This window comes from Callionymus lyra, chromosome 11 (assembly GCF_982586985.1).
Source record: "Callionymus lyra chromosome 11, fCalLyr1.hap1.1, whole genome shotgun sequence".
Taxonomy (NCBI): domain Eukaryota; kingdom Metazoa; phylum Chordata; class Actinopteri; order Syngnathiformes; family Callionymidae; genus Callionymus; species Callionymus lyra.
Window position 1 is genome coordinate 771,415 of NC_141828.1, and position 13,586 is coordinate 785,000.

General features: G+C 35.9%; 1 protein-coding gene across 1 annotated transcript in view; it reads right to left on the reverse strand.

Annotated features, from left to right (window-relative positions):
• kcnq5a (potassium voltage-gated channel, KQT-like subfamily, member 5a) overlaps window positions 1-13,586 on the reverse strand; it is a 111,627-nt gene that overhangs the window by 14,674 nt on the left and 83,367 nt on the right. Inside the window, exons 7-9 of the mRNA XM_087802329.1 lie at window positions 13,425-13,520; window positions 10,172-10,264; window positions 920-1,157 (exon numbers count right to left, since the gene is read on the reverse strand). Of these exons, the coding sequence (XP_087658455.1) occupies window positions 920-1,157; window positions 10,172-10,264; window positions 13,425-13,520 (427 nt within the window). The remainder of the gene's footprint in view (window positions 1-919; window positions 1,158-10,171; window positions 10,265-13,424; window positions 13,521-13,586) is intronic.

Below are 13,586 nucleotides of genomic sequence, written 5' to 3' on the forward strand. Positions count from 1 at the left end.
AGAGAGTCTGGGTTAGAACATAGAACGTCTCGTCCTGGCTCAGAAGATACCGTCTATCTTCACGAGGATCTCCACCGAGGAGGTTCATACATCCTCAGAAGTAATGAGCAGGAGGAGCAGGAGGAGCCGGAGGTGCGAGTGTCAACCGTGTGATTGAAGACTTCATTTGTGGAGAAGTTCTCAGATCAATAACCAGAGTAAGAGCTTCGACTCCATCTCTGGCTCTGGTCCCTCAGAGCGATGGTTACAGAACTTTGATGTAGAAAAGTGTGTCTGAGCTTCTGCACAGCAGGAGTCGCACGTGAATTATTGATATAAACATTAATTAATGATCAGATCATTATTGATCAGATCATTATTGATCAGATCATTATTGAGCAGATCATTATCCCATTAAATTGATCGTGATGATGACGTGATGGCTCTTCTGGATGGTTCAAAACGATGAACCCTTGAGTTATTAGATGAAACAAATGTGTTTTATGTATCCCTTGTGTTGTCTCTGGGTCAAGGTGACCAATAGCCCCGAAAACAAATGTGTTTTATGTATCCCTTGTGTTGTCTCTGGGTCGACGTGACCCATAGCCCCGAAAACAAATGTGTTTTATGTATCCCTTGTGTTGTCTCTGGGTCAAGGTGAATAATAGCCCCAAAAACAAATGTGTTTTATGTATCCCTTGTGTTGTCTCTGGGTCGACGTGACCCATAGCCCCGAAAACAAATGTGTTTTATGTATCCCTTGTGTTGTCTCTGGGTCAATGTGACCTGGTGGCCCGAAAACAAATGTGTTTTATGTATCCCTTGTGTTGCCTTAGGGTCAAGGTCAACGACCTCCCTGGTGTCCATAAATACATATGCAGTGGTGGAGTTCTCTGAACTTGACCTTGAGACGACACAAGTATCAAAAAAAAAGGTTTACCATCAGGCACGGCGGTGCGACTCTGGCTCTTCAGCCTCAGAGAAGGTCTGAACCTGGTCCGGTCGTTGAAGCTCCAGCTCTTCTGCACCTTGGCCGGGCTGCTGCTCATCAGCTCGGAGGCGCTGCCGCCCTCCATGCCGGGCGAGGATCGCTGGCGCTCATTGTTGGACGTCTGTCGGCTCTTCATGCTCTGACCTCGAGGGCTCGCCATCCGGACTCGCTCTTTGAAGCTCAGCTTCTGACTGCAGGGGAGAAGACTCGGTTTACTCCGGGTACCTGGTGCCAGCAGGTCAAGGTGATGTTGTCAGGGTGGATTGAACAGGTGTGTGAGATGGTGTTGGATTGACAGAAGGTGCGAGAAATCTACAGCATCCGAACATTATCATCAATTTAAAAAAAAGTTTACAGTAATGATGGCTTGAAAAAACATTGTCCTTTCCTACCACTAGATGGCACTATCTGCTCTATAAATATTTGGTCGACGATATTGTAGTGATTTCAAAATAATATATAGACTAAACATTTCGTTAACTCATCAACTATAAATATGAAGTTTTTCCCCTCAAAAATATATTTTTTATATTTTTGAAAAGTGCCTTTTTATCGGATAAAAAATCCCCATAAAACGTTAAAATTGTATTATGTTTTGTATATTATTTGTTTCCATAGTAAACATATTGAATTGTGATGAAATTAATCAATATTAATCATATTTATTCATGATTACATGTATCCATATCTTGACTGAATACAGAGCAACATGCAGATCGCAGACGTTCTGATCCAACATTCAACACCAGACTGTTTCCAAAACATGTTTCATCTAAAGAAGCTTCAGCAGCTTCTGAAGGTCTTTCAACCAAACCTCGTTCATGCAGATTCAGCCTCGAGAAAGTTCGATGAATGTACTTCTTAAAGTACACGACTTCATCAGAGACAAACCACGGAGCAAACTTGCAGGTACTCACGAGCAGCAGTATTTCTGTACTACATTCATGACACACACAAGTATCAAAGTGACTCGTTTTGATACGTAAAGTCAGTTTTTTTTGTGGCAAAACACAAAATATAAAGAACGTACTTTAAAAAACAAAATAACATGTTCCGATCAGTGCTAGTACTTTTTCAATTATAGTTGAAAAGGTTAAGTTAAGGTTCTTTCAGTATGATTTTGGGGCTTAATTGTTGGTCAATTGTTTTAGACTGAGTTAAGGTTCTTTCAGTATGATTTTGGGGCTTAATTTTTGGTCAATTGTTTTATACTGAGTTAAGGTTCTTTCAGTATGATTTTGGGGCTTAATTTTTGTCAATTGTTTTATACTGAGTTAAGGTTCTTTCAGTATGATTTTGGGGCTTAATTTTTGTCAATTGTTTTAGACTGAGTTACTTTCTGTCAGCATTAATTTGGGGCTTAATTTTTGGTCAATTGTTTTATACTGAGTTAAGGTTCTTTCAGTATGATTTTGGGGCTTAATTTTTGGTCAATTGTTTTAGACTGAGTTAAGGTTCTTTCAGTATGATTTTGGGGCTTCATTTTTGTCAATTGTTTTAGACTGAGTTACGTTCTGTCAGGATTAATTTGGCGCTTAATTTTTGTCATTTGTATCCGACATAGTCAGTTCTGTCAATATTATTTTGGCGCTTAAATTATGTCATTTGTTTCAGACTGAGTTAAGGTTCTTTCAGTATGATTTTGGGGCTTAATTTTTGTCAATTGTTTTAGACTGAGTTACTTTCTGTCAGCATTAATTTGGGGCTTAATTTTTGGTCAATTGTTTTAGACTGAGTTAAGGTTCTTTCAGTATGATTTTGGGGCTTAATTTCTGTCAATTGTTTTAGACTGAGTTAAGGTTCTTTCAGTATGATTTTGGGGGTTAATTTCTGTCAATTGTTTTAGACTGAGTTAAGGTTCTTTCAGTATGATTTTGGGGCTTAATTTTTGTCAATTGTTTTAGACTGAGTTAAGGTTCTTTCAGTATGATTTTTGGGGCTTAATTTTTGTCAATTGTTTTAGACTGAGTTACGTTCTGTCAGGATTAATTTGGCGCTTAATTTTTGTCATTTGTATCCGACATAGTCAGTTCTGTCAGTATTATTTTGGCACTTAAGTTTTTGGTCAATTGTTTTATACTGAGTTAAGGTTCTTTCAGTATGTTTTTTGGGCTTAATTTTTGGTCAATTGTTTTAGACTGAGTTAAGGTTCTTTCAGTATGATTTTGGGGCTTAATTTTTGTCAATTGTTTTAGACTGAGTTACGTTCTGTCAGGATTAATTTGGCGCTTAATTTTTGTCATTTGTATCCGACATAGTCAGTTCTGTCAATATTATTTTGGCGCTTAAATTATGTCATTTGTTTCAGACTGAGTTAAGGTTCTTTCAGTATGATTTTGGGGCTTAATTTTTGTCAATTGTTTTAGACTGAGTTACTTTCTGTCAGCATTAATTTGGGGCTTAATTTTTGGTCAATTGTTTTAGACTGAGTTAAGGTTCTTTCAGTATGATTTTGGGGCTTAATTTCTGTCAATTGTTTTAGACTGAGTTAAGGTTCTTTCAGTATGATTTTGGGGCTTAATTTTTGTCAATTGTTTTAGACTGAGTTAAGGTTCTTTCAGTATGATTTTTGGGGCTTAATTTTTGTCAATTGTTTTAGACTGAGTTACGTTCTGTCAGGATTAATTTGGCGCTTAATTTTTGTCATTTGTATCCGACATAGTCAGTTCTGTCAGTATTATTTTGGCACTTAAGTTTTTGGTCAATTGTTTTATACTGAGTTAAGGTTCTTTCAGTATGTTTTTGGGGCTTAATTTTTGGTCAATTGTTTTATACTGAGTTAAGGTTCTTTCAGTATGATTTTGGGGCTTAATTTTTGTCAATTGTTTTAGACTGAGTTACGTTCTGTCAGGATTAATTTGGCGCTTAATTTTTGTCATTTGTATCCGACATAGTCAGTTCTGTCAATATTATTTTGGCGCTTAAATTATGTCATTTGTTTCAGACTGAGTTAAGGTTCTTTCAGTATGATTTTGGGGCTTAATTTTTGTCAATTGTTTTAGACTGAGTTACTTTCTCCAGTATTAATTTGGGGCTTAATTTTTGGTCAATTGTTTTAGACTGAGTTACGTTCTGTCAGGATTAATTTGGCGCTTAATTTTTGTCATTTGAATCCGACATAGTCAGTTCTGTCAGTATTATTTTGGCGCTTACATTTTTGTCAATTGTTTTATACTGAGTTAAGGTTCTTTCAGTATGATTTTGGGGCTTAATTTTTGTCAATTGTTTTAGACTGAGTTACTTTCTGTCAGCATTATTTTGGGGCTTAATTTTTGGTCAATTGTTTTATACTGAGTTAAGGTTCTTTCAGTATGATTTTGGGGCTTAATTTTTGTCAATTGTTTTAGACTGAGTTACGTTCTGTCAGGATTAATTTGGCGCTTAATTTTTGTCATTTGTATCCGACATAGTCAGTTCTGTCAATATTATTTTGGCGCTTAAATTATGTCATTTGTTTCAGACTGAGTTAAGGTTCTTTCAGTATGATTTTGGGGCTTAATTTTTGTCAATTGTTTTAGACTGAGTTACTTTCTCCAGTATTAATTTGGGGCTTAATTTTTGGTCAATTGTTTTAGACTGAGTTAAGGTTCTTTCAGTATGATTTTGGGGCTTAATTTTTGTCAACTGTTTTAGACTGAGTTACTTTCTGTCAGCATTAATTTGGGGCTTTATTTTTTGTCTCCTCCATTTGTGCAACGATTCTAGACATGAAAGTCACATGGTTTGTTCGATGCTAGCTCGCTAACCGTGCTAATGCTAATGAAGAAGAAGGGGGCGGGGCCTGGCTGCTACAGGCGGGAAAAAGGGATACTTGGAAAACATGCTACGTTCAAAACATCTTTCCTTCATTTAAAACTATTGAAAATATCTTAAATATAACTTTTATAATATTTTATACTTGAGAAGGTTATTAAAAAACAGGCATTTACTTGGAAATTGTTTGTGGTAAACTTTATAAATAAAGCTTTTAAAGTAGTAACTACATCAAGTATGTTTTTTTTAACCACATTTCAAAATTTCAATGTTCAAAATTAACATTTTTGAGAACGATATCTGAGAGAATCACAAACATATTGTATATTTTAAACCTGGTTTTAACATTTAATTTAGTCACTTTTAATCAAATTCCCTCCTAATTTGAAGGTGTGACAGAGAACGCTGCAGGCGACACCACGGACTAGAACACGGCTCTGCTCCTCATGCTATTAGTGGTCACTGCTGATCATCTGCAGGAAGTACCTCCTGAACCTCCTGCACCTCCTCCGGAAGAACCTCCTGCGATCGTTACTAGAGCGACGGAGGAGAGAAGATTAACGGGAGGAAGGATGAAGTCGATATGAGACACAGTCGTGATGAACAGAGTGAAGCTCCTTCTTTAATGATAGAAACAGATGCTTTTTATTGACCCTCAAAATAATAGATATAAACAAGATCGTTAGCATCACAGCTCTTGGTTTGTATTAAAAAACGAATGTATATAATATTAAATAAAAGACAAATAAATAAATATAACTACATATTTCTTTTCTTATTCCCTTGTTTATTTTTGACCTCATGGAACATTCACGGTTTCAAACCGAACATACTTTTTTGTTCTGTTTGGAGCTTGATTTGTATCCATCGTTACAGACTGTTCTGTTCTGTTAGTATCACTTCAGGGCTTAATTTTGTCCGTGGCTTTCGACTGAGTCAGATGTTGTCAGAAATAATTGTAAATAAAATGTACAAAAGTTTGTTTCAGTCGGAGTTAAGCTTTGAAAGTATTACTTTGAAACTTCATTTTGTCGATTGTTCCAAGTCTGAGTTACTTTCTCTCAGTATTTCCTTCGGGTCTCATTTGTTCCAGACTGATCTTCTGTCAGCATTATTTTGTGGCTTGATTTTTTTCATTTGTTTCAGACTGAGTTACGTTCTGTCAGTATTCATTTGGGGCTTAAAGTTTTTTATTTGTTTCAGGTTTAGTTACGTTCTGTCAGTATTTAATTGAGGCTTAATTTTTGTAATTTCTTACATACTGAGTTACATTCTGTCAGTATTACTTTGGGGCTTCATGTTGTCAATGGTTTCAGACTGAGTTATGTTCTGTCAGTATGAAATTGGGGCTTAATTTTTTTTTATTTCTTTCAGACTGAGTTACATTCTGCCAGTGCTAATTTGGGGGTCAATACTGTCAACTTTTGCAGACCTATTGCGTTCTGCAAGTATTATTTCAGGGGTTAATATTGTCATATATCTGAGATTTCCATAGACTTCCATAGACTTCCATAGACCACCATAGACCACCATAGACTGCCATAGACCACCATAGACTTCCATAGACCACCTTAGACCGCCATAGACTTCCATAGACCTCCATACACCCCCATAGACCACCACAACCTACAGCAGCCGACTGTCTGTGTGTCCGCCAACAGTGGGGCTGTGGTCACACACACACACACACACACACACACACACACACACACACACACACACACATACACACACACACACACACACACACACACACACACACACACACACACACACACATACACACACACACATACGCATACATACACACACACACACACATACACACACACACACACACACATACACACACACGCATACGCATACACACACACACACGCACAAACACACACACCTATACACACACACACACACACACACACACACGCATACGCATACACACACACACACACACACACACGCATACGCATACACACACACACGCACAAACACACACACCTACACACACAAGCATATGTACACACACCTACACACACACCCATACGCACAAACACACACACCTACACACACACCCCCATGTACACACACACACACACCTACACACACACAAACACAGACCTACACACGCACACACACACCTACACACACGCACACACACATACCTACACACACACGCAAACACACACAAACTGAAACACACACACACACACACACTCGACAATTACAATGACACGAGCGAGAATGAGTCTCAAAAACCTTCTCAACAAAGTTCTCAAGACCATGAAGACATGATGTGTTTCCAGGGACGAGAGCAACACGAGTGTGTGTCGAGAAGATCTGATTGTTAAAAGTTACACACAAGTGTAATTAAAGTCACAAATCTCTCTGTGTGTATAAATACTATCTCAATGGAAAATGTGCTTCACGGTTCAGACACACACGTGTTCGTCTGAGTTAAGAACGTTTCTACTCAATGATTGTGTTTCATATTTGTGTTTTCAACACAATCACAGACTTCACGACAACTTCCTGTGTTAGTGAAGAGACTCACAAGCACAGATGAGACTCTAGGTTTGTATCTGTGAACATCTGTGTGTTCGTCAGTTTGTGTTTGTGTTGGTTTGTGTTGTATGCTTCATGTGAGTGTCTGTGTTTATTTGACTGTACACTTTGTTTTTTTTCCATGTTAATGCACCGTGTGTGTGTGATGTAGGTGTTACAAGAGTGTGTTCGTGTGACTGTTTGTGTAAGGTTGTGTGTGTGTGTTTTTGTGTGAATATATCTCTGTGTTTGCAAGAGTGTGTTTGTTTTGGTTTGTGCGTGCATCGCTGATGTTTCACAAGAGTGTGCTTATGTTTGTTTGTGTTATTGTGTGTAAGTGTGATTTTGTGTATGTTTGTGTAATTGTGTGTAAGTGATATTTTTTGTATGTGTTTGTGTAATTGTGTGATTGTGCGTAAGTGTGATCTTGTGTATGTGTTTGTTTGTGTTATTGTGTTTAAGTGTGATTTTGTGTATGTGTTTGTGTAATTGTGTGATTGTGTGTAAGTGATATTTTTTGTATGTGTTTGTGTAATTGTGTGTAAGTGTGTAAGTGTGATTTTGTGTATGTGTTTGCTTGTGTGATTGTGTGTAAGTGTGATTTTGTGTATGTGTTTGTGTAATTTTGTGTAAGTGTGTAAGTGTGATTTTGTGTATGTGTTTGTTTGTGTGATTGTGTGTAAGTGTGATTGTGTGATGTTGTGCATGTGTTTGTGTGTGCATCTTTGATTGTGATTGTGTGTTTGTTTGTGTGCATGTATTTGTTTGTGTAATTGTGTGTGTGTGAGTCAGCGAAGCATACAAACCTGTAGTTGTTGTCTCCCTGTTCTTTCCTTCAGTGTTAGTGAGAGACAAAGACAGAGGTCAGAGGTCAGTGATGCAGACGATGAGCAGGAAACAGAGCAGAAGGTCAAAGAAGGTCAAAGAAGGTCAAAGAAGGTCAAAGAAGGTCAAACATGCTTCAGCTCCAGCAGGTTAGTACGAGAATATTGATCGATTTAACATTTCAAACATTGAAACTTTGAACTTTTATTCACTGAAATGTTGTATTTTTTAAAGAATTGGATTTTTTTATTTTATTAAATGCTTAAAAAAACGAAAATACATTTTGCATTTAAAGAGTTTCTTAATAATTAAATTCAAACGTTTCTTTCTGTAAATGTTAAATGAGTAAAAAATCAATCATCTTCCAAATGAATGATTAAAAAATGTTCTTAATTCTATATTTTTGAAATTCTTAGACTTTTAAATTCAACATGAAGATGTTATTACCTAAAAAATTCAAAGTTTGAACAATAGAAATGTTAAATTAAAACATTAATTATTCTGATCGCACTGATCGTTCCAGGATCTGAACCTCAGTAACGTTTAACTCTGATCAATACTTATCAACATCAACCTCTTTATGAGCTTTTTTTCCTTTAAGCCTCAGAATCGTCGATTCATCCAGAAAATAAATCAGAGGGAAGTCGTGAAGCAAACACATGTTTGTGCGAAGAAGAAAAACAAAGTGTGTTTCAGGGGCGTCAACGTTTACACTTGTATTTAATAAACAAACACGTGTAGTCGTGGCTTGTAACCGTAGCGTAACTGGATACACGCAGTTGCGCTGTATCACCACTGGGTTCTCTCTCCACTCGAATACCTGCTAACAGATAGAGATAGAGATAGAGAGAGAGAGAGAGAGAGAGAGAGAGAGAGAGAGAGAGAGAGAGAGAGAGAGAGAGAGACAGACAGACAGACAGACAGACAGACAGACAGACAGACAGACAGACAGACAGACAGACAGACAGACAGACAGACAGACAGACAGACAGACAGACAGACAGACAGACAGACAGACAGACAGACAGACAGACAGACAGACAGACAGACAGATAGATAGATAGATAGATAGATAGATAGATAGATAGATAGATAGATAGATAGATAGATAGATAGATAGATAGATAGATAGATAGATAGATAGATAGATAGATAGATAGATAGATAGATAGATAGATAGATAGATAGATAGATAGATAGATAGATAGATAGATAGATAGATAGATAGATAGATAGATAGATAGATAGATAGATAGATAGATAGATAGATAGATAGATAGATAGATAGATAGATAGATAGATAGATAGATAGATAGATAGATAGATAATCCCATTAAAACGAAGCCCTTCCAGTAGTGATCAGGCACAAATGATTGCAAGATAATAATTACACGATAAAAATACTGTTGATTTAGCTTTTCTATGAGTTTTTCGGCATGGGATTTTCTTGTTGTCACTGTAAGACAATATTTGAATCTTCATTTATTCATCCCTCTGTTCTTTCAGCTTGACGATCCCTTACATTCACAGGAAATTGGATGACGCTCCCTCAGTGTAACACATAGACGTTGACACCCCGAGTGTATTGTGATAAAACGGTGCGTTTTTTGTGACTCATTTCCAAATTTTCAGCCTCACAAAGTAGACTTTTCTTGTCTATCTGAGGCTAAATCCTTGGGTTCCTGATCTTACCTGAAGCAGGTACGTTACGCGGTGAATGTTTTGGTCAGAAAGAAAAAAACGAAAAGTGGCACGAGGGTTAGCTTAGCGTTAGCAGAGGCGGCGGCCATGTTTGCAGGTGAGTCTGTTACCTACTTGGCGGGGCTGCAGGTATGCAACGCCTTCAAATGAGGCTTCCAGGTTGCTATGGAAACCGAGTTCTCATCAGCCGCGTAACTACGCCAGACACACTACGTGCAGTTGAGAGAGAGAGAGAACAAACCATGAACGGGGGAGAGAGAGTGAGAGGAACAGAGAGAAGCAGGTTAGTTTGTCGTCACGTGGATGCAGAGTGTGTTGTTGCTGCTGGAGGCTGTCGGGGGTGATGGGGGTGATGGGGGTGCTGGGGTGCTGGGGGGATACATGCCTGAGAGGGGGGAGGGCGCTCTGGTAGTGGTGCCAGGTGGCGTCCAGGTAAGGACGAGCTCTGTCGGTGGAGTACAGACGCCAAGCAGCCTGGAGGAGGTGATGGACGCACACAAGTACACAACAGAGGGACACACACGTGATGAAGGTGAAGGCTTTTGGGATGTGACCCTATGACTGGTTCGGATGATGACCTGTTTTTATATTGTTATTATATTTATGTATTTGAGTAGAGGTCATCATGTAAAGAAGTAGATCAATTCTATCAATATTTTGAATTGTTTCATTTACTTTTGAGATTTTAAAATTATTATATATTTTATATACTGTATATATATAATTGTGCAGCAAAAGAGACATACTGTTTAGAAGTAGATCAGTTCTATCAATATATTGAATTGTTTAATTTATTTCTGAGAGGTTTTAATTATTATATATTATATTTATATGTATATATATTTGAGTAGATGTCATACTGTTTAGAAGTAGATCAGTTCCATCAATATATTGAATTGTTTAATTTTTTTCTGAGAGGTTTTAATTATTATATTTATATGTATATATATTTGAGTAGATGTCATAATGTAAAGAAGTAGATCAGTTCCATCAATATATTGAATTGTTTAATTTATTTCTGAGAGGTTTTAATTATTATATATTATATTTATATGTATATATATTTGAGTAGATGTCATAATGTAAAGAAGTAGATCAATTCTATCACAACCTTTTTTTCATTTACTTCTGCGATTTCTTAATTATTATATATTATATTTATATATATATATTTGTGTAGCCAAAGAGACATAATGTATCGTATGGATCAGTTCCATCAATATTTTGAATTGTTTCATTTACTTCTGAGAATTTGTATCTTTTATTAAATGTTCGTTTATAATTTAATAATCATTTTATATTAAAAGTTTGAATTTCCTTTTATTGAGTAAGTGAAGTCAATAATTCCTATATTTTAAATATATTTATTTAAAAAATATTTTAATTTGTGATTTTTTTTATTAAAAACCCTTTAAATGTTATATAAATGTTAATAGTGGCAGCAGACAATAAGAGTACAGAACCTTTTTTTGATTTTAATGTGAAACGTTAAATTCAACCTTTGATCTTCTTCCATCAAAAATTGCCCCCATTTGGATATTAAATTAAAAAAGGCTTTAAAATACTAATTGTTTAAAATATATAGATTTTTTATGTGCGTTAAAAAAAACATTTATTTATTTAATTATTCAACAAAAAACAAATTAAATTGTTGACAAATTATTGAATTCAACTATTCAATCAAAACCTTTCGATGTAGAAATATTGAACTTAATTATTAATAAAAAAAATAATGTAATGTTTAAAAAAAGATATAATAGAAACTGAAAGTTTTAAAATGTAAAATTCAACCAATTTTTTAACGGCACTGATCTATAAAATATTGATATTGAATTGACAATTTTTAAAAAAGTACAGAATTTTTATTTGCGTAGAATTTTTAAAAAAATTTATTTAATTATATTTACTTAAATATTTAAAAAATAATTTAATGCTTAAAAAAAAAAAACATTTCTATAATAGAAACTCAAAGTTTTAACATTTTAAATGTTAAATCTTCGAATGATTTACTTCCATAGAATGAAATCTATCAAATTAAGGAAAGTATAATTGAAATGAAAATGTTTGTCATATAATCGTCTATTTCTCTTAAAATGCCAAAATGAATCAAACATCACCAGAAAACCTTGAAAAACATCAAAGCAGAGACGGAGATCAACACGAGTCGACTCGATCGATGCAAAAAAATACTATTTTCAGTATCAATACATACAGACTTTGTTGTGAAAGGAGCACGTTTTTTGTGAGTAAAACCCTTCAGTACTCGAGGCCCCAGAACTGCGACTCTGACTCCATGATTTACTGCACAGTCCAACCGAGCGTTTGTGTTCGACTCCATCAGTGAATGTAGATTCTGATGAACCGTCACTCGACCCACAGAAGTATGAATCTTCACATCATCTGTCGCTCAAGCGGCTCTTGAAAGATGAGATCAAGTGTTTTCGTTCAGAGGTTCTGCTTGAGATTCATGACGACGCTTCTGTTGGACTGTGACGAGGATTTGACCCAAAAAAACGATGATTCTTAAAACGAACTCAGACCCAAAATAAACCCTTAAATAATGTTCAATTAAATCCCTTTGACACAACAACGTTAAGAGTTGTTTAGAATTTCAAATTACATCTAAAATACTGAGTTTATGCAGATCGAGTTGTCGTTTGTTAATCTCCTGACCCGCCCGGACAGAAAAGCAGAGACATGTGTGCGACTGTGACAAAGTTGTGAAGTGATACACAAAAACACAATCGAGGTCCATAAAGTAAACACACAAAAACTGCCTCCAGGTCGACCTGTTAGAGGAAACGTGAGCTGAGGAAACAATGTTTTAATCCTCATTATAAAAGTGTTTTTATTATAGTGTATTTCTCAAAGTCTTAATCTTTACTGTTTGTTTTCTCTTTTTTCCTGGTTTATCTGTTGATTTTTAAAAAATCATGTTATTGAACATTTTTATTACCACATTATTTTTGTGTCCTTTTGATTAAAAAACGTGTTTTTTGTGTCTTTTCGTGCTTGAGTTGTCGAGTGAAATAAAACGTTCACTTTGATGGTTCCAGTGAATTTTGTACGAGTGAATTAAATCTTTTCAAGTCTGTTTTAAATAAAATAAAATACTTAATAAAGAAAGTTTTCATAACATCAACATCTTTTGATCTGACACGATATTGAAATGAAATGAATTAAAATTATACTTTTTAGCTTCAGATCCTGATGAATTCATCCAAATATGTTTGTAATATCCTGACACAACTAATATTTATATTATTATTAAATATTTAGCTTGATCTGGAGAACAAAATATCAAAATCTAAAACGTTTAAAGAGATTTACAAGAACAAAAGTGTCTCTTTCAACTCTTGTGTAATGAAGTACAACAGAGAAAGTAGGTCAGGGCTGTTCGCAGGTAACATCTACTGTGGTGCTGGTAGAAAATATAAAGGACTAAAGGACAAAGCCTTTTAAAATAGTCTTTGTTGTTTGGGGGGTTTCCATGGAAACAGCAACAAACAGCTGTTGAATTGCTGGTCACAAAATGTTTCGCACTTAACAGTCAGAGTGGTTTGAATATTAACATGGACGTGGTTTAACGCTTGATTCACGTCAACATCGTTTCTGCAGCAGGTGTGTGTGTTACCTGGATCAGACTCGCCGCTGGATTCCTTCTCTTCTCGAAGTGCTTCTGTCGATGCTGCTCCTGGACCTTCAGGGCGAACCCCGAGCCCAAGATACCCTGAAAGACACACGGATACTGTGTTCGCATGATTCAAGTATGAAGACAATTCTAGCAATCCTGACC